The 21,056-nt window shown below is 49.4% G+C and overlaps 2 protein-coding genes across 3 annotated transcripts; both read right to left on the bottom strand.

Moving 5' to 3' along the window:
- Positions 1–134: 134 nt before the first annotated feature.
- TM7SF2 (transmembrane 7 superfamily member 2) lies at positions 135–12,972 on the bottom strand. 2 transcript variants are annotated; one of them, XM_083417097.1, is made up of 11 exons: positions 12,738–12,972; positions 9,871–10,000; positions 8,886–9,082; positions 7,511–7,565; positions 7,015–7,209; positions 5,526–5,629; positions 4,810–4,929; positions 4,037–4,205; positions 3,397–3,477; positions 2,908–3,030; positions 135–1,687 (listed from the first exon to the last, which is right to left on the bottom strand). In XM_083417097.1, the coding sequence occupies exons 2-11, from the start codon at positions 9,923–9,925 to the stop codon at positions 1,527–1,529; spliced, it is 1,260 nt and encodes a 419-aa protein (XP_083273223.1). In that variant the 5' UTR covers positions 9,926–10,000; positions 12,738–12,972; the 3' UTR covers positions 135–1,526. The 2 variants fall into 2 exon arrangements, with proteins under 2 accessions (XP_083273223.1, XP_083273222.1); XM_083417096.1 differs by lacking the exon at positions 9,871–10,000 and having other exon boundaries at positions 12,738–12,843.
- A 3,436-nt stretch (positions 12,973–16,408) lies between these two features.
- LOC310665936 (toll-like receptor 5) lies at positions 16,409–19,849 on the bottom strand. The gene is made up of 2 exons (XM_083416320.1): positions 19,735–19,849; positions 16,409–18,361 (listed from the first exon to the last, which is right to left on the bottom strand). Exons 1-2 carry the CDS (start codon positions 19,778–19,780, stop codon positions 16,434–16,436), a joined length of 1,974 nt encoding a protein of 657 aa, XP_083272446.1. The 5' UTR covers positions 19,781–19,849; the 3' UTR covers positions 16,409–16,433.
- Between the last annotated feature and the right edge of the window lie 1,207 nt (positions 19,850–21,056).

Raw genomic sequence — 21,056 nt, 5'->3', positions numbered from 1 at the left:
ACTTTCTTGTATCCAACCGTGATACGGAGAAAATACCCTCTTGCTAATATCTGTGTGGACTCTGCATTCACTGTTGATGTCCTCAAAGAAGTGTGGAGCAGCAGCTTTGCCAAAATTACATTCCAAACCCCGCAGAGGTTTGAATATATTATTTATTAAAATAAGTTACATTTGCTCATTTCTCCCACCCCTTTCAAAAATGAAGGAAATAACCCCCCTAATTTCCCACCCAGCCAGGGAAATCCAGTTTAATCCTTAACCCACCAGCATCTACAGACAACTTTGGTGTGCTCCAATTCCTTCTACTGCCCTGTTATGCTTCCATTGACTCTTTAGCAAATGGTGTGTGGGTGTGTGTGTGTGTGTGTGTGTGTAAACGACAGAGAAAAAAGGTTACTCTCTGTTCCATGCACACATGAAGCGCCCAACTAGACCTAAATTAAGATTCTGCACAAATTTGAAATTCTGCACACTTGACTGCAAACATTCCCCTAGCCTAGCCAAAATGGTTAAACCTGACAAAAAAGTTCCCTGGTGTTAATTTGCTGTTCAAGAAACATTTGACTTTCAAAAGCTACTTTAATAAACCTGAACCTCTGCTGTGTTACCAAAATCAGTGCTTACTAAAATCTAGTCCCCAAAATCCAAGCTTGATTAGAAATCATTCCAAATCCAGATTGAGAGTTTTTATGTCACTTTCTGAATGTCTAGTGACATCCATAGTCAAAAAGTGGAGTTAGCTATTTTTCCCCATCCCAAAATAAATTCAGTTCTGTTTAATATGTCAGGTTTCTCAGTACAGCTTCCTTAAATTCCTATAAACAGGAATCTGCCTTTTCCACAGGTTAGTAGCACTGGTCACAGAAATTGTGCATGCCAAAGATCTCAGATTTTTTTTTTTTTTAAAATCCTTAATTAACTGAAAATGCTTCTAGTCCTTATTGCTCCAAAACGAGTTGCGGTGGAATCTCAGAGGCCAGAGCAGCACTTCCAGTTGGTTGCAGCTTGCCAAATGTCTTTGATGTAGCTCGATGGTCTGCTGCATTGCAGAAACAGAATAAATATGTGAAGATCGACAAAGTAATTCCAGTCGTGTAATCTGGGCTCTTGCTGTCTGCACAGAAAAAGGATTTTTTAAAAACCACCAAAACCAGCAATACAGAGTTTGCCCACATGATCTTTGTGGGTTAAATTTTTGCAAATTCAGACTTGACAAAAGAAAGCGATTTCTAGATCGAAATGTCCTGACGGGCAATAGATAGGAAGCAAGAGAGCCTCTCATTTCCTGAAAGAAGCAGGCCATGTTGTCTGAGTGGGTCTTGGAAACAAAGCTGCAGCAGGCTGAGGGACCCCCCTCCCCACAGCTCCTGGAGGTGGGGAGGGGTGTTGTGACCCCACAGTGACAACCACGGCACCTATTCCTCTTCTTGGTTGAGACTGTGTGGGCATGGGCTTCTCCAGGCAGGCAGAAACGGTGGGTTTCTGTTGTGGTGAGCAGGGCGAGAGCTGAGTTGTCAATCGATTGCTCAGTAGAGGTAGGGGAAGATCCGGTAAGGGACGCGGCGGCAATACTCCTGCCAAGCGAGGCCATACTTCCTCAGGCACTGGTGCTCGTCCCGGGCTTCCCGGTGAATCAGAAGCATGGTGAAGTAGAGGACATAGAAGTAAGGCAGGATGTGGGTCAGGCCTGAGGAGAGGAAACAGAATGGGGAAACCATTGGGGAGGGTGGGCTATTGGGACACAGAGGAACCACTTCAGATTTTCTCTCTCTTTCCCCCTCGCCCCAAACCCAGCTTCTAAGATCCAGCCTGATCAGTTTGGGCAGGGAAACCCTGAAAGCTTCCAAACTATTTTGTAACATTTAGGCTGGCCTAACAGAGGTGGCGCTGCGGGTTAAACCACAGAGCCTAGGACTTGCCGATCAGAAGGTCGGCGGTTCGAATCCCTGCAACGGGGTGAGCTCCCGTTGCTCAGTCCCTGCTCCTGCCAACCTAGCAGTTCGAAAGCACGTAAAAGTGCAAGTAGATAAATAGGTACCGCTCCGGCGGGAAGGTAAACGGCGTTTCCATGCGTTGCTCTGGTTCGCCAGAAGTGGCTTAGTCATGCTGGCCACATGACCCGGAAGCTGTACGCCAGCACCGAACCCCAGAGTCGGTCACAACTCGACCTAATGGTCAGGGGTCCCTTTACCTAACAGAGGTATTGCTGTAATCTTAATTGCTGGATCTTAATGCTTTACCTTTAACTCCTGTGTAACATACATATAGTGTTTCTAATGAAATGCCATTCTTTGCCTGGTGGGTTACTGTGAGGAATGGGGGCCAGTGCAGGGGTCCCCACCGGGCACCGCTGGACTACAACTCACATCTGCCCCGGCAGCAGCCAGCATGGCCAATGGTCAGGAATGAGGATGTGGGAGCCCAACTGCAGGCTCCCGCTCCCTGGGTTAAGCCTTGAAAGGCTGGAAGATGATGGGAAAGCTCTTTCTGGGATTTAGCAGGGCATAACATGAAATTATAAGGGGTATATTTAATTTTCTTCGTGTTTTGCTTGTTTCTCTCCAAAGTGAGGAGTTTGAGAGCCTCCCAGTGGTTACTCAAAAGGCCATGAGAGTCATGAACATTGGAAAACGGGCACTGCTTAACTCTGCACCCTCAGAATTTGCGTTGACATGTATAGGTTCGTTCTTTCTTTAAACAAGCACAGCAGCTCTGTCTATCTGAGGGGATGCTGTCTCCCTGTTCTCCTTTCTGTGTCTTTGGCAACTTGGCACACACTATGTGCAAGGTCATGTAATTGCTTGCAATGGTGTTGTGTGACCCTGGTGAGTGGGCCGGGCACTGAGATTCTCTTCCTACAGAGTGTGGTCTGGATACTGACAGAGGGGGAGAGAGGCTCCCGCTTACCGCAGGGCAAGGACCACGCAAAAGCCATGATGAGGTCTCCTAAGTAGTTGGGGTGCCGCACAAAGCCCCACCAGCCGGACACCAGCAGGCGCCGTCCTGTGGCCGTGGGGATGGTTCGCAGCCCTGAAAGGAAATAACATTTCTCTTGTGAGAACAAAGGGGTTCACAAGAGGTTCACAAGGCATGCAGGTCCTGCAAAAGCAGGCCAGCCATGCTCTGTTTTCGCAACAGGGAGGAAAACAGGGGTGCCCAATTTTCCACCTCCCTCCCACAGGCAAAGATGACGCCCATGCACCCACTCCTCTTCAGAAGCGATGGCGTTTGGATTTTAAATGCAGGCGCTTCTCTGAGGCACATGCCCGCGTGAGCCGCAGCTATACATTTTAAGAAAAGGAACATTAGAGGCCAAAGGTTGTGAAGGCGCGGGGCACAGCTTGTGTGTCTCCCAGCAGGGTCCAAACAGGCCACAAGCCACAAAGGAGGACAAACCAGCAACTTTGGGGTCGGCAGGATTCCGGCGAAAGGCATTCTTCTGGGAGTTGGCACCACGGAAAATGGAGTAGCCCAGGCCTGCAGGGTTGAGAAGGGGGTGGGGGGAGAGTGAGATGGCATGAATGGGCAGAGCACGCTAGAGAGGAAGAGTGGGTGGACAGACAGAGAGTTTGAGCTCTGGGGTGACTGAAGGGACAGGGCTATGAAGAAAAATAATTAACACATGCACATTTCCATAGATATGTTTCAAGCCACATTAATTTTGCTTTTCTTTCTCTTAGCACTCTACGCACAGCCTCTCCCTTGGCCCTCCCAAACTCAGGAAATAATTGTTTCTGGGTAGCAGGCATCATCCACACCTCAGCTTAGGCACTGGGTAGGGGCACTCTGCAAAGTATCTTTGACACAGTGGAAATTTTGGATATTGCCTGTTTGTTTTTAAATGTACAAAGTCCCCACTGTTTACTATCAATTGATTAAGGCTTTATATCCCTTACCATTCTGGAAGCTTAGTTAAGAGCAAGTTGGTTACATTATTAGACCCCTGCCACGAAAAGAAAAGAAAGTTGCTGAAGCTTGGAGGGGAAGAAAATATATTCTGTGCATGCTCAGAGGCCCTGTTTGCCACCCAACTCACCGTTTAGCAGGGTGATGCCCCCAGCCATGGGCAGGCTCAGCTTCTGTGGGTGGGTGACGAGGAAATACGACTGGAGGGTGTACAAAAAGGGAACCCACGTCAAGTCCCCGAAAGCCAACATGAAGCCGAAACCGTCGTGGACGATGTCCATCGTGGTGAGAACAGCCTCCTTTGGGAAGGAAGAAAACTTGCCTTTTTTAATCTGGCCCAGGAAAATCCACCAGCTCTCAGTCCCCACTAAATAAACACACTGTGAGCCACACACTGGGGAGCGGGTGCATTTCAGAGAAGTGCCAGCAGAGCAAACAGGTTCAGGTGATTTGAGGAAGCAGGTACTAGGGAGGAAAGGTAAGCCGTCCTCTCCCCCAGGGGCGCACCCCAAATTCAGAAGGAGAAACATGAGCAGAATCAAGGTCCACTAAGACGAAAACAGCCCAACAGGCACACATTGTGTCAGTTTCTCTTTTTGTGTTCTTTGTTTACAGCCAAATAGGCAAAATAAGGTTTATTGAGCCCCTGGGAGGCTTGACTGAAATAGGCACTAGGGAAGGGGAGCAGTTTGGAAATCCCTGCTTTTGCTTCTGTTCCTTTTTTAAAAGACAAAAGCAAGTTTCTAGTCCTTATGGAAGGAAGTGCAGTGTCATTTGTAAACTCAGCCCTGCCTGGCAGTTCCTGTGATGCATCTCCGTGGCAGAAACTGAGGAATTAAGGCTCCCTGCAAAATTCAGGCTGGCAGGCCGGCCGGTTGAGATCCCACCCTCTGCCAGACTTGCCTCGTGCCATAAGGCATCCACCACGTAGAGAAGCTGGAAGCCATTAACGAGGATCATCGCCAAGGAAGGGCTTCCTCTCAGCTCCGTCTCCTTCACCAACATGGCCATGTTAATCAGGGCCTATGAGAGAGCAGGGAAGCAGCGGGTGGCAGAGGGGAAAAAGCAGTATTATCCTCATCACCATTAGTAGTAGCAAAAGCTACAGCTTGTGGCATACGGTACCCCTCAACTGTCCTGTTTTAAGCAGGACATCCCAGAATTCTGTAATTCTGGCTTCCGATTGGCTTCTGGGATGCCCCATTTTGGCTCCTGCAAGAGCATGGCCCCAAAAGACATGAAAGCCACCCGGTTAGGGGAGGTTGCTGCCAGCTCTATGGCAGGGGTGCGCAACCTTCAGCCCTCTAGATATTGCTGAACTACAACTCCTGTCATCATTGGCCATTGCTGGGGCTGATGGGAGTTGTAGTTCAGCAGCATCTGGAGGGTCAATGGTTCCCCACAGCTGCTCTACAGGCTGGTTTGAACCTGCATCTCCACAGTCCTCACCCAGCACTCCAACCCCAACATCATACTGGATCCCAGTTGTGTCAGCTGCCTGATCCTCAGCGATCCGGACCCTCCAGTATGGGGGGAGGGGAACTCCTTGGTGTTGCCACACCAACACAAAGGGGTCGCTCCCCAACCCTGCCTTCTGCTACCAACGCAGGGATGCCTACCCATCCAAGGAGACCCGGGCGCAGCTCACAGAAGAACTTCAGGTCAAAGGTATTGATCCGTGGGTTCAATTCGTGTCCCATGAAGAAGTCGTAAATGGGGTTTCCTGTGGGATGGGGGAAGAGGCAAGCAGGAGAAATTGCCGTCAAAAACACTTTGAGGAGGTGGTTCTGACACACCCCTCTAGGCAGCTGCACCCCCGTGAAGCAGGGAAGTGTTGGCAGAACATTGTGCCCAAATTTTCAGCATACAGTGGTACCTCGGGTTAAGAACTTAATTCGTTCTGGAGGTCCATTCTTAACCTGAAACTGTTCTTAACCTGAGGTACCACTTAGCTAATGGGGCCTCCTGCTGCCGCCGTGTGATTTCTGTTCTGATCCTGAAGCAAAGTTCTTAACCTGAGGTACTGTTTTTGGGTTAGCGGAGTCTGTAACCTGAGGTACCACTGTATACGCTCAGAAACCAGAGGAAGAACACACAGCCTCCCAGAATGCTCTGCAGCTGATCTTTTAGTCACCACGTCTCAATGTAAAAGAGCCAGGCTAGGACCTGAGAGACCAGGGTTCAAATCTCCACTCAGCCATGAAGCTCCCTGGGTGATCTTAGCCCTTTGCATTCCCAAAGACCTTTCCGGCCTATTCGCATTTTCCCGTGTGTTCATAATGATGCAAATTACATGTACAAAGAGGTAATTGCCAACTGGGAATAACAATTTGCGTCCCCTGGGTATTTTATCATTTTTTACACGTAGCGATTTTTATACCGTTGCCGTATAATAATAATACCAGCAAGAATAATGCTACATATGTGGTGGACGTTTTTCCGCAAAAACTCCTGCCTCTAGAAATGAATGAGCCTTAAAAGGACTGCAGGCCTCTCTGTTATTTTTGCTAAATGACGTATCATCCTGGAGAAGAGGAGGTTAAGGGGTGATATGATAGCCATGTTCAAATATATAAAAGGATGTCACATAGAGGAGGGAGAAAGGTTGTTTTCTGCTGCTCCAGAGAAGCGGACACGGAGCAATGGATCCAAACTACAAGAAAGAAGATTCCACCTAAACATTAGGAAGAACTTCCTGACAGTAAGAGCTGTTTGACAGTGGAATTTGCTGCCAAGGAGTGTGGTGGAATCTCCTTCTTTGGAGGTCTTTAAGCAGAGGCTTGACAACCATATGTCAGGAGTGCTCTGATGGTGTTTCCTGCTTGGCAGGGGGTTGGACTCGATGGCCCTTGTGGACTATTCCAACTCTATGATTCTATGATCCCCGGGAGACAGTCCTTATCCGATTTTGCGAGCCAATTCACGTGAGGCGATAACAGCTTCAGTCTTTCCCCCCTTCCTTTTCCTTCCTGCCACCCCACCACCAGCTTGCACCAGACATGGGACATTTGATGGGTTTTGGCCATGCCCATCAAGTCGCTAGTCCCTGCCGAGGTGGAGTTGGCAAAGGAGGCCAGGAGGAGCCCAGTGTCAGGGTTCGCACCTCACCTGAGTTCCCGCCTGGGGCCAGGGCTGCCTCTGGGGCAAGCAAGGCCTTGAGGTACAGGAGGGCGCTGAGCCCAAAGGCCACGAGGGAGGCAGAGAAGGCCAACTGCAGGAAATGGTCGTGGAGGTAGCTGAGGCGCAGTCCAGCCGCCAGGCCGGCTCCAACCACCAGCGCTGTGACCACCATGGCATGGCACCCTGAGAAATGTGGGGCAGGGGGAGAAAGAGGGTGGGGCAAACAAACAACGACCAGACATCAATTTATCATCCCTCCTGCCTCCCCCCCCCCCCCGGCCTTCCTAAGCCGATACCGATATGGCTAAGCTTGGGGAGAATCACAAGGTGGCGTTTAATAAAATGTTCTCAGTCTTGAAACACTGGGATACGCTGAAAAGCCACTCAGCACCACACCCCTCCCCATTGCTGAGAGCCACCAGCAGCACCCCTGGCGGCTCTCTCACCTCTGGGGGACCTTTCCTAAAGGGTGGGGGGCACTTACCATTAATCCGGTACTGGAGCCGGGTCTTGTCTCGCAGGGGGGTCCCTTCTGTGACCTGTTGAAAACACACACAGACGCAGAAAGCTGTGGTGGGGTCTATGTTGCCAGGGCTGCCTGAAAGCGGGGTGCTTTCTTTATATCAGGGTTTCCCAAACTTGGGTCTCCAGCTGTTATTAATATTGGCAAAACCTATTTGGTATTTCGCAACTTTCTGACTTGGGACGCGGGTGGCGCTGTGGGTTAAACCACAGAGCCTAGGACTTGCCGATCAGAAGGTCGGCAGTTCGTTGTCGGTCCCTGCTCCTGCCAACCTAGCAGTTTGAAAGCACGTCCAAGTGCAAGTAGATAAATAGGTGCCGCTCCGGCGGGAAGGTAAACGGCGTTTCCGTGCGCTGCTCTGGTTCGCCAGAAGCGGCTTAGTCCTGCTGTACGCCGGCTCCCTCGGCCAATAAAGCAAGATGAGCGCCGCAACCCCAGAGTCGGCCACAACTGGACCAATGGTCAGGGGTCCTTTACCTATCTTTCTGACTAGTTGCAGGACCTTAGCCAGACCTAGCAGAGTACACACAGAATCCACGGAAGCAATTGGCAACTTGGCTGCAGACAGGATAGATGAAGCAGGAACCAGGAACTTGTAGTTAGGTGTTTATTATATGCTGTGGACTATTTACAGGATCAGAACACAGATCTTTTGCTAGCTCTCTATTACACGACTCACAACTGCTACACTGACACACAGAGCTCTGAACACTGAGCTCTGAATACTGAACTAACACATTCCAGTTAATAAACCATTAATTATCACTCCCTACAAAGAGCTTGACCAATCAGGGAGCTCTCCCCATGTCTCTGTTATCACCAGGCAGACTTACTCCTTCAGATTGCCTTCTGGCTGTCTACCTAACCTTAACTGACTCTTTGTGAGTAGCTGCACGTACACAGATTCCCAACAGTTCAGACTACAATTCCCAGCATCCCTGGCCACTGGTCCTGCCAGCTAGGGATGATGGGAGTTGTAGTCTGACAACAGCTGGAGACCCACATTTGGGAAACTCTGCTTTATATGGAGCCAGGAGGAAGCCTCTCTGGTGGGAGAGGAATGCTCAAAATGCGCTTTGGGAAAATAAAAAGACAGAGGGCTGCTTTGGCCTTTCCCCACGACTCAAGGGTCCCTCTGTCGCCAAGGGCAGCCGCTGTTTTGTGATGTCACTTCCCCATTTCTGCCATTTTACTAGTAGGACCAGCTAGCCTTTCTCCCCATTGCTCAGATGAGGAAAACTGAGGCCAGGCTGCAGAACCTTACTGCAGCGCAGGCAAGAAGGAGTCCGTGGCAGAAGCCAGGGAAAATCCCTTGAGAGTGTGGAGGTCTCCTTACCTTCCCCATCGGGAGCATATATAAGAAAGCTTGCAATCCAACCCAGGCCAAGACTAGGGCAAAGTCCCGGGGGTCCCACAAGGAGCGGAGGGTGGGCAAAGGATAGGGGATGTTCAACAGGCTGGCCTGCTCCGTTCTGCAAGTCAACAGGAGGTAGAAGACAGTGGTGGGCATCAGGACGATAAGGAGGGCAGCCCCTGTGATGAAAAAAAGATGGAGCGGTCAGAAAGGGGAAGAGACAGAACCCAGGAGTCCTGCATCCCCTGCTCACACCATTCCCAAGCCTCCCTAATAGAGGATTCCTGGGGAGGGATGAGAGAAAGGTATTGTTACAAAAGTTGAGTGCCTCCCCATCTCTCTGCCGAGCGGTAGCCAGAGTCCATGGGATTCCAGGCATCACCCAGGCTCCCTTTGGAGACTGTTGTAGCTTTAAGAAATATGGTTTATTCATCTATTTACACCTTCAGTCAGCATGGAGGGAGTCCAGATCTTAAAGCATGGTCATCTCAAGAGGGGTTTGTCCCCCACAGCAGGGCAGCCCTGGAGTCCAAGGCATCTCTCCCAGCCAGCCTTCAGCCAGCCTGCCCAAGATGGATCCCAGTCTTTCTTCTCTCCCCTTCTTCATCCCAGCACACCTTGCTAAAAATCATCTTTTCTTGTCATACAACACCAAGTTATCCTTGCAACCTTCCGAACTCCCAGTCTCTGTTCACACCTCAGGGCAAGGGGCGGAGAGAAGGACAGTTCTCTTGCATTGACAATGGCCCTCAATGACCCTGTATTGTTTCTTAACGGCCCAAAGCTTGGCCAGGTCATTTGGCATAGGATAGCTCAGGAATTCCTTCGCAGACTGTATCTCATCCCCAAATAATAAAAATCCTACCATTTACTTATTTCTAAGGTTTAGCCCCCGCACCCAATCTATAACAGTATTCTTCTGCCTGCAAACACCCCCCCCCCCCCGAGCTCAGCCTTTCCCCCTCACCTAGGACGCCCCCAAATTCCAGCTCTCTGGTACGGGGGACCTTCAGTCGATCCATTGTCCTCTTGAGCAGGTCCTGGGCCAGAAACCTCCTCTTGCAAGTTTCCCAGGTCTTCAGCAACCACACACAGACCTAGAGAAAGAATCCATGAAGACCAAATGGAGCCCCTTGAGACAAGCCTCTGAGTCAGTGGCGTAGCGTGGGTTGTCAGCACCCGGGGCAAGGCAAGTAATTTGCGCCCCCTAACCCGGGGCAAGGCAAGTAATTTGCGCCCCCCCCCCGCTGCACTGTCCCTCCCCCAGATAGTCCCTCGCTGTCCCTCCCCCAGATAGTCCCTCGCTCTCTCTCCGCTCCGCACCGCACCGCACGCCTGGCACCCTCCCCTCCACAGTGGGCGGCGACCCGGCGGCTCGGATTCGCACAGCCAGCACTGCAGTGAGAGAGAGTGAGTGAGCCAGGTAGGGGCAGAGAGCTGCGAGTGTGAGCGCCCCCCCCCCAGATGTTGTGCCCGGTGCGGCCGGCCCCCCCTGCACCCCCCACGCTACGCCACTGCTCTGAGTATCCCTCCCATGTGTGTTTTGATGGTCGAGCTGATTTGGAAGGCCTGTTAACAGAAGCCACATTCTTTCTGACTGACTGTGCCTTACACGCCTGGCCATGGAGTAATTCCGCCCAGGTCCCCTTCTTTTTTTAGAAATTAATCACCAGGAGGGCACAGCCAACAAAAGCCAGCCAGCTGGAGGCTGGGATTCCAGAGGAAGGGCATGCTTGTCAGACTGTCATGTCTGTCCCGTTAGACATCTGCCACTAGACTACCTCACAGGGCTGTTGTAAGGTATGCGCAGCATTTTGAACCCTTTGGAACAGACCTCCAGTCGATACAAAGTGCTACTAGTTTGTGAGCACCTCTCATAGGAATACAGGATGCTGCCTTTGGCAGAGACAGGCCGTTGTCCCATTGAGTTCAGTATTGCCTCCACTGGCTGGCAGCATCTCTCCAGACTCTTTCCCAGGCAACCATCATAACCAGGAAATATGTTTCGTATGCAAAACTAGTGCTTGGCAAGTCCACCTCCCCTTTCCCAGAAATCTGCAACTCAGGATAAATATTTGGGTGCAATTATTTCAAACAGCAGGTGCAAAGTGTACCCCCTACCCCACCTCTTGGGGTCATGAGCCCAAGAGTGTGTCAAACTCCTCAATTAGTCTCCTGCTGCACAAAATTGGAGTTGGTGCTTGCCATGGTTGAGCCTCAGCACCCATTTCTAGTACCAAAGCACACCTCTCAAAGTTACGATCGAGTGCCTCTGAGCATATTGGGAGTGTTTGCTCTCTCACCACTAAGCCCTCCAGACACATCTGGTGGACATTGTTAGGACAAGGGAAACGTGAACCCCAGCACACACACACCCATCCTATTCCTCACCTTTCCTCCTAGGAGTCCACTGTGGTATTTTTGTGTGTGTGACTGGCCCAAGGTCACCCAGAGAGTTTCATGGCCAAGTAGGGATTTGAATTTAGGCCTTCGTGGTCTAGGTTTGCCAGCACACCACACATTTAAAGCATCCCTGTCCAAGGATCCTGGAAACTGCAGTTTGCCCCTCACAGAGCTACAATTCCCAGCACCCTTAACAAATTACAATTTCCAGGCTTAGTTGAGATGTATTTAAATGCCTTACAACACACTGGTTCTCAACTGAAGCCTCATCCCTGTGAAATTGTTGATTTACTGCTTCCAAAAGGAATCGGTCTTTCTCCTCCTCTCCTTTAGAGTCCTGTCAGTTTTGTAATTTAGCATTAAGAACATGCTAACTGCTTTGTTTTGTTGTTTTTTTTCATCTTGATATTGTTGTCTCTGTCTCAAATTCTCAGCCCAGTTCCCTGTCTCCAGCAGAGAAAGCAACCCTCCAACAAAGAATCTTCCGGATCCAACAGCCTGTGGCAGATTTGTCCTCATAAGCGAGAGAACTGCCAACCTTTGAAATACATGGCTTTTGTATGTATCTTCAAGAACTATTAAACCACCTGACAAGGTGCATGCTTGAAATCTGTGACATTTGCATCACCCCCAAATACAGCCACAGCAGGTACCATAACCTTCCAACAGCTTCACTTACCCCCCCCCCCAAAAAAAGGCACACACTCCCATTGTCTCCTGAAACAGACTGAGGCCAACAACAATATGAGGTAATTCAAGGTACTTCAGGAGTCAGAATTTGTGGGGCTTCTGAGGAGGACAGTTCTGCTGCTAAACTCAATACATTTAGAAAGAGGGAGATGTCAGATGCCTTGCAGGTCTGGATGCAGGATCCAACCCTTATAGGAAGCTGCCATACTGGATCAGTCCCCATCTTGCCTGCCCAGCCCCTCAACATTGCCTAGAGAAATGTGTGTGAAAAAGAGAGACAGAGAGATGGAACCTGGCCGGGGTGGGTGCGGGGCACCCTTTCCGTGCAAAACATGCGCCCTCCCATTTGAGCTACCGCCACCTTTCCCCTAAAAGAAAGGAGCAAGGTCCCAGTCCTCATGTTTCTGTAGAAAATTCGTATTTTCTGTAGAAAAGGCAGCTGCCTCATTCTCCGCCGGTCCTTGCTGCGCCTAAGCTCCGCATCCACTGACGGGGCTGAGCCTTTCCCAGCCCGGCCGAAGCGTTGCTGGCGAGGGTGCCAATCTCAGGTTGGGCTGGCCCTTTCGGGAAGGTCCCTAAAGCCACCCTCCCCCGCGGGGACCACAGTCCCCTGCCTGGCTTGGGTGCATCCCGAGAGGGACCCGCGTATGTCTGCCCCACCCACCGGCCCTCCCGATCCCCCCAGCAACAGCGGCGGCATCCTCTGGCATGAGAGAGGGGACACACCGGAGGAAGGCTTACCTGGAGGCGCCTGGATGCGGGAGGCGCTCACCTGTCCCGGCCACCTGCCCGCTCGCATCAGCCCGGCATCAGCGGCGCCACCCTCTGCCCATCCTGTCCCTACCCCGGAGCAGCCAATCGCGCCCGAGGGAGGAGGGCGCGGAGCCTATCAGGCGAGAGGAGGCGGGCCCGCCTCACTGCTCATCCCGTCCAGTCCAGCCCTGTTCGTGCATCCAGGCGCCCGCAGGAAAGAAATGAAATCGTGGTGGTGAAAAGGGAGAGGACAGAAGAGGGGGTGGGGGTGGGGACGGTGGTGTCCCAGGCCTCCGCTTTCGCCGTCCTGGGTTCCCTTGGTGGTGGAACCAATGAGAAGGAAAAGAGAGTGCCTGAGCATACGCAGAGTGCAAAACGCCTCCCGCTCTAATGCATTGGAGTTCAGTGGAGAAATGTACAACTGGGGGTGGGGTGGGCAGACCAAAACGGAAATAAACACCAGGACGCGTCGAGATGGCTTTTAAATCTCGCCTGTTGTTTCTAAAATGAAAAATAAAATAAATGCTGCCTTCAAGTCTCCGTTAAGCCACAGAAATTTTATTTATTTATATCCCACCTTTTTTACGCGAGGCATGACTCTGCTCTTCTGTTGTAAGTGGCCTTTTAATTAAGGCGCTGCTTGGAGTCTGGCATCTCAATAACACCTGCTTTCTGCAAAACCAGCTCATTCACATTGATGTGATGGTGGCTGTGGCTGTTTGCTTACCCGGGGGCGCTGCAGCATAACCATCGTATTATCTCCTTCGCTGGCCTCATAGGCACCAACTCCTTGTAACCGAAGTCCCTTCGACCCCCCCCCTCCCCAAAATAATAATAATTGAGGGGGCCGCCCCTCCCCCATTTGATGCGCATTGTCATTCAAATGGTGTGTGAATGCCGTGTGTTATAGAAAAGGTGTGGGTTTGTTTTCCCTTTGGCTGCTCAGGTTTGGCAAGTCGGTTTTTCGGATAGGGATATAGACCATATCCGTGAGTACCAAGCTTCTGCAATCAAGCCCAAAGCAGTGTGCCATCGCAAGGCAATCTCCATTCAAAGTAGCTGCAGGGAGAAATATTAGGAGATCTTTATGGAAGACCCACATAGACCATGTGTCCATTATTCTCAGTACAGCCAGTTTGTGAGAGGGTGCTGTGTGTATCAAGTTGATCAGGCCTGAGACACACAAGAACCTTTGTTTTGCAAAGGAAATGCAAGGAGACAACCGGGGGGGGGGTGTCTTCCTTTGCAAGGGAATGTATGGGGGGGAAATCCAGACCAAAAATGAAAGTTCAAGACTTTATTACCTAGCAAAATATTTAAAAAGTGAGGTGTTTTCTCCCTTGTTGGAGATTGACTGGGGAAAAGGGAGAGAGAAGCTGGAATGAAGCTATTACCCTACCTAGCAGCACATAAGCCCTAATCATAGCTGTAAACGTTTTCCCTTTTTTTAAGGGAAATTCCCTTATTCCGAATAGAGAATAGGGAAAAGTTGACAGCTATGAAATTCATACACACTCAAGAGTACACACACCAAGGAACCTGAGTAAAGGTTTTGTAACAACCAAAAATAGGGGGAAAGTGAGGCCTGCTGTTTAAGTCTTTTCTGAATTATAATCCTTTCTTCACATTGTAATATTTTCCCCAGTTGCCTTCTCCCACTCGGTCTTCTCTGCCCCAAATTGCCTTCCTGGTGTTGGCACTCTAACAGAACTGCCTTCATAGACACATGGCAAAGGAAATTCCACCCCACAGGATGTAGAAAATGGTGCTGAGCTGCGGAAGCAGGCATTTTCCCTTTGCCCAAATTATCCATGATTGTCTCAATATTTGTCCTTATCACATGCTCTGGAACTTCCATTTGCGTAGGTTCAAAGTTAGGGCCAACCCTGCTTCTTTGCTTCTTAGTTCTCTGTAAGCAAAACCCGATCACTTGCAAACGCACACATATACGTGTTAACTGTTCTGTTCAGGTTGCCAGGTCACCTTGGATTGGTTTCAAGGCTGAATTACTCGGCAAAGCTAATGATCAATCTAACTGGATTAAGGACACAGTTTTTTTACTGATAATGAAAGGAGAGATGTTTTAAAAGCATGATGTATGAATGCATCATTAGCATAAGTATCTCTAACAAATGTTATTTATTTCATTAAATGTATACACCTCTTAAAAAAACCTTGCTCAAACCGTACTTACTATGTTATGTATTTTTGTGCTTTTATACTGTAAGCCACCCTGTGATCCTCAGATGAAGGGCGGTATATAAATTTAATAGGTAAATAAAATAAATAAACAAACAAACAAACAAACAAACAGTAGATTACTTAACTTGCTAGGTTGCCAAATCCACAAGTTGGTTCTAAAACCTCTGCTTCTTAGGGTTATCAACTTACTAAAACCATGTTTAAAGATACAAAATGCATTTTAATCATCACACACCCACACCCCAAACTACTGAGGGTGGAGGAACTACAGTGGTACCTCGGATTAAGAACTTAATTCGTTCTGGAGGTCCATTCTTTTTTTTTAATAAATAATTTTTATTAATTTACAACAAAACAAAACATACATTATTTTCACATTTCACATTTCAATTTCCAAGTCTTTGTTTTTGGACTTCCTTCAGCTTTTCCGTAAATCTTTCGTAGTCACTGTTAATTTCCGCATTTCCTTTTTTACCATTGTCATTAATTATATCTTTTTTTCCCTCTCATTCCTTTTAACAATGTCTCTCGCATATTCACAGTGCTCTTTTAAAACCTTCTAGCGTTATTTGACCATCACTTATATTCTCCAGATATTTAACAAATTTCCCCCAGTTTTCTGTAAACTTTTGGTCTCTTAGGTATCCCTGGAGGTCCATTCTTAACCTGAAACTGTTCTTAACCTGAGGTACCATTTTAGCTAATGGGGCCTCCTGCTGCCACCCCGTGATTTCTGTTCTCATCCTGAAGTAAAGTTCTTAACCTGAGGTACTATTTCTGGGTTAGCGGAGTCTGTAACCTGAAGCGTCTGTAACCCGAGGTACCACTGTACTAAGAACTGATAGGTAGGATCTCTAGGAAAGGATGTCTCTCACATACTTTGAACCTAAGTCGTTTAGGGCTTAGGAACCAAAGGGAGAGGGAATTGGAATGGGCAGTTTTGACAGCAGGGAGTAGACTCATTTCCAGGACTGTCCCTGGAAAATCGGGACATTTGGAGGGTCTGCAATCACTCAGCATTTGCCTCTCTCTGTGTGTGTTTGGATTGTTTTGCTTACACATGCCAGAAGCAAAAAAAAAAAAAAAAGCCAGCTTGGGGGTGTGAGTTACAAAACGTCAGCAATTTGGCCTTTGCTACTTGAATACACAGAGATTATGGGCCTACCAAATGGATGTTCCCACACATGCGAAAAGGACAACAATGAGGCATTTTTTAAATAACGGGAACACAGATTTTGGCGCTGCTGTGCAGCTTGATGGCATCCCGCATCCTCCATCCCAATCCCCATATTGGGTCATAACCAGTGGCGTAGCGTGGGGGGTGCAGGGGGGGCCGGCCGCACCGGGCGCAACATCTGGGGGTTAGGGTTAGGGGACGCAAATCCACGGGTTAGGGGGCGCAAATCCACGGGTTAGGGGGCGCAAATTACTTGCCTTGCCCCGGGTGCTGACAACCCACGCTACGCCACTGGTCATAACATGTTATTGGGCACACTTGCTCTGGAGGAACCAGGACAAGGAGAGATGCAGGAAATCAGGGCTGGTCTGAATGCACAGGAGATTGGCCACAGCTCCACTCAGCCTTGAGTCTTTGTCCTGCATCAGACTCTGGAAGTCAGAAAGCCCACAGTCGCACAGCAAGGACAACTCACTCAGGTCCAATGACTGCAGCTGCACCAGTGGCTGAAATGTAGAGTGGGAGAGGGTCACTATGGGGTTCCCATGGAGGCTAAGGCTGTGCAAGGATTTCAAGCTGAGGAATGCCTCCTCAGGAATGATGGGCAGGAGGTTGTCAGAGAGATTCAGAGTCTGGAGAGACACCAGACCCTGGAGAAGTCCCTCAGGAAGGGCCCGAAGGCCATTGGAGCTGAGATTCAGGACTCTAAGGTTCTCCAAATGCTGGAAGATGTCCACACAGTTCTCTGTTTTCCAGATGTTTCCCAGGTCGTTATGGGAAATATCTAGTTCTCTGAGCTGCCTGGGGCCTCTCTCAGCCCTGAAGCACTTTGCCAGCTGATTGCCTGAGAGATTCAGGAAACGCAAGGTGGGGTTTTCCCCTAGTTGACCCCAGAGACTCCCTAGGTCACTCAGGCGGTTGGAGGAGAAGTCGAGGTGGGTCAGGTTGCTGCTAAGACGTTCAAGACCCCAGGCATCCCCAATCCTGTTTTGCCCCAGCATCAGGCGCCGAAGGGATGGGAGTTTCCCCGCTGGGACCCTCACGAGAGCATTGTCCTGGAGGTCAAGGGTTTGCAAGGAGTTCAGCCCCACCAGAGCATCGTGTTGAACAATCCCAAGGTGGTTTGACTTCAGGATGAGGTGCTGGAGTGGGGATGACCTCAGGGGTCGAAGGGCTTCTGTGTACAGCTCCCCAAGCAGATTGTGGGACAGGTCGAGAATACGCAATTGGCTCAGCCCAGAAAAGGCCCCGTCCTTGATCTCAGTAATCTGGTTGGATCTCAACAGCAGGATGTTGAGGTCTGGGAGCCCCGAGAAGACAGATGGGCCCAATTCCCTGAGGAAGCCATTGGACATGTCAAAGGAGTAAACTCCGCTGCCACGGAGGCCAAGAAAGGTACTAGGCGAGATGCCCTTGAGGTTACGGAAACCAAACCCGCTGCCGAGGGCGGCTGAGTGCTGCATCTTGAGGTTATGGATTCGAGTGCCATTTAGTCGTGTGATGAACTTCTGAGCTTCCATCGCGGTCCATGAGTTCGAAGAGACGTCCAGAGTTCCCAGCACGATGCTGAAGAAAGGGTTGGTGCAGGCATTGGGATTAAGCAGTCGGTTGGATGAGAGGTCAAGCAAGGCCAAATGGTGGCCCCTGAGGTGCTGTAGGTCTTCCCCACAGATCTCCCCAATTTGGTTGAGCTTCAGCTGAAGGACGCTCAGCTTCCTCAGGCCCTGGAAAGTTGGATCAGGCCTCAGCCTATGGATGCGGTTTCCGGAAAGATCCAGCCTCTTCAGCGATACCAAATCCTGGAAATAACCTCTTTCCAGTACTTCTTCGTCAAAACCATTGAAATCCAAGAGCAACACCTCAAGCTGGGTGAGGCCGCGGAAAGCAGCTGGGTGCAAGGTCAAGTTCTTGTTGCCACCAAGATCCAGGATCCTGACACTGGGCACATTCTGAAACGCCTTTTCTCCGACATAGAGGGATCCTCCCAGTTGCTTCCCAAGAGACAGCATCCTCAGGGATGGCATTTGGGAGAAGGAGGAATCCGAGATGTTGGATAAAAAGTTGAAGTTCAGCAAGAGGACCTGAAGGGAGCTGTCCGTTTCAGGGACTTCCTTGTGTCTTTGAGCTTGGCAATTGGCCACCAGCAGAGAATTCACTTTGGTATGGTAGCAGCGGGGCTGGCTGTCAACAGTGGACCCCAAAACCAGCAAGAAGATGATCCTACTAAAAGGAGCTGGCAATTAAGAGAGAAGAAAGGGGACATTTGTTAGTTCCCTGTTCATTTTCCTAGCCCAGCTTGTCCTGTAAAACTAACTTTCCTAAAGTTTAATGGGGCAAGAAGAAGCTTTGACAGTTGACTGATCCGAGAGATGGCATAATTTGGCTGCTAATAGTCCCAGGTTTAAATCCACCTCTGCAACAAACACACAGAGTGGTCCAATATTGTCTCATTTGATGGGCAGCAGCAAGAGCCCTTAGGGTGTTCCTGTGCTGAGGCCTCTCCCAGCATTGCTTGTCTGAGAACCTTTTAACTGGAAATGTGAGGATTTTATAATTTATTTTCAGGTATATTCTGCCTTTCCTCTTAAGGAGCTCAAGGCAGCAGTCATGGTTCTCCCCTTTCTCATTTCTTCCCTGCAACACCCCAAGTGGCCCAAGATCACCAAATATGTTCCATGGCTGAGTGGGGATTTGAACCCTGGACTCACAGACACTAGCCCAACAGCCACTGCACCAAACTGGCTTCACAATATCCCAAACTGAAGAATCTTGGGCATGCAAAGCACAGGATCTAGCAATAGAGTTGCGGACTGACCAGCAAAATGACAGGCCATCTTTTAGCCACCTTTTAACACCCTCTTGATGTGCAGAAAACTGCAATAAAGGTTCCCTCCTCCCACACAGTAAAGAGATAAGTCATGGCCATCTGCTGATGTCTGCAGTTCAAGCTGTTGGCCTTGTGAATAGTAACAACAACAACAACAACAACAACAACAACAACAACAACAACAACGGCAATAATAATTGTTCCCCACCCATCTGACTGGGTTTCCCCAGCCACTCCGGGTGGCTTCCATCATATATAAAAATATAATAAAACCTTTAAAAAGTCCTTATACAGGGCTGCCTTCAGATGTCTTATAAAAATCAGATAGTTGTTTATTTCCTTGACATCTGATGGGAGGGCTTTCCACAGGGTGGGCACCACTACTGAGAAGGCCCTCTGCCTGGTTCCCTCTAACTTCACTTCTTGCCAGAAGGCCACCAGAAGACCCTCAGAACTGAACCTGAGTGAACTGAACAATGGGGGTGGAGACGCTCCTTCAGGTATACTGGGCCGAGGCAGTTTAGGGCTTTAAAGGTCAGCACCAACACTTTGAATTGTGCTCGGAAATGTACTGGGAGTCAATGTAGGTCTTTCAGGACCAGTGTGGAAAAAGTTTTGCATCCCACAAATGCCACGGAGTAATGGGCCTTCCCCATCTTAAAGCTCTTCACTAACCTGAAGGTTGATGACTCACCTGGCAGGGGAGAATTATTGAATTGCTAGAAAGAGGACCGGTCATATTGAGGGACTCAAACCCCACTTTATCTTCCGTCACTCACCTTTTGGAGCCCTCCAAAGTGGGCCACTTTGGTGAAATCTCGGCATTGTGTTGAAGCTGGTGCAAAATGAGACTCTCTCTCTCTCTCTGCTGCTGCTGCTTATGGGTTGGCACAGTCCTTGCCCCATATATACACCACCCGAGCAGTTCCCTTTCTGGGCCCCACGTCAACAGCCTGTGTTGACTCAAATGTGATTTGGAAAGATGCATAATGGGGAAATACTGGGGAAATTCCCTGAGGGCCCTTCAGCAGATATTACTGTTCCCACCCCCCGCCGCCACCCTCCGCCATGCTAGCTCAAGTGCAACATTTCCTAGGTGCACAGATCCTTGAAGATTGCTAAAACCAAGTCTATCCAAGAATAACTGCAGGCAGGCTTCCTGCACTTTGTATCATTGGGTGAAAGTGGAAATTTCAGGCAAGGTACCTTGTCGCCCTGCGGGAATGTCCTCTCCAGAGCAGCGAATCATTTCCATTTGCAGTTTTGTCATCTTGCATTTAAAGCCAGAGTGGCGAACTCTCTGCCTTCTGTGCCACATACGCCCCTGAAAGCAATTTCACCCAGCTGCCCGTTTCCCTACCAACTTTTTGAGAAGGGGTGGTTTAAAAAATTATTCACAGTTGCATTTGCAAGGCAGGGCGGGCAGGGAGAGCAACATGTTTCAAGAAAGGGGGAAATGAAGGGCCTAAGCTTTCAACGTTGCGTGTCCCTTTCAGCTTGTGCATGTCACATGCATGTAATGTAGGACTGTAGTCCTCCGTATGAAATCCCTGAACTCAGCCCAGAACTGAGTTCAGCAGTTTGGAAAAGCAGTGGCATAGGAGAGCCGAAAATATTGCCAATATATTTCACATCTGGCAACCCATGTGCCCCTTGGGCTTCAGTTAGTACATGGGTAGACGAGTCTAAAAAGCCTGGGACGCAAATTTTCACAGCCCTCTAGTGGCTATGGTGACTCATTTACCAGATACAGTACAGTGGTACCTCGAATTAAGAACTTAATTCATTCCGGAGGTCTGTTCTTAACCTGAAACTGTTCTTAACCTGAAGCACCACTTTAGCTAATGGGGCCTCCTGCTGCCACCACGCCACCAGAGCACGATTTCTGTTCTCATCCTGAAGCAAAGTTCTTAACCCGAGGTACTATTTCTGGGTTAGCGGAGTCTGTAACCTGAAGAGTCTGTAACCTGAAGAGTATGTAACCTGAAGCGTATGTAACCTGAGGTACCACTGAATAATGTATTTAGCATTAACTCTGGAAGTGTATACCTGATTCTGACTAAACTAAGTCTACTGATGTATATTTTGTTCTAGGAGGCTT

Source organism: Podarcis tiliguerta, assembly GCF_965153285.1.
Source record: "Podarcis tiliguerta genome assembly, chromosome: 16".
Classification (NCBI taxonomy): domain Eukaryota; kingdom Metazoa; phylum Chordata; class Lepidosauria; order Squamata; family Lacertidae; genus Podarcis; species Podarcis tiliguerta.
Note: the sequence above shows the minus strand (reverse complement) of the source record. Positions and strands in the feature narration are given on the sequence as shown.

Excerpts from the sequence above, each read along its gene's own strand:
- TM7SF2 (XM_083417096.1), bottom strand. The coding sequence starts at position 12,795 with ATGCGAGCGGGCAGGTGGCCGGGACAGGTGAGCGCCTCCCGCATCCAG. Across the intron at positions 7,210-7,510 it reads GCTCCAGTACCGGATTAATG|GGTGCCATGCCATGGTGGTC; the intron begins GTAAGTGCCCCC and ends CACATTTCTCAG. Across the intron at positions 4,206-4,809 it reads TGGATGCCTTATGGCACGAG|GAGGCTGTTCTCACCACGAT; the intron begins GCAAGTCTGGCA and ends TCCTTCCCAAAG.
- LOC310665936 (XM_083416320.1), bottom strand. The coding sequence starts at position 19,780 with ATGCCGAGATTTCACCAAAGTGGCCCACTTTGGAGGGCTCCAAAAG. Across the intron at positions 18,362-19,734 it reads ACTTTGGAGGGCTCCAAAAG|CTCCTTTTAGTAGGATCATC; the intron begins GTGAGTGACGGA and ends CTTAATTGCCAG.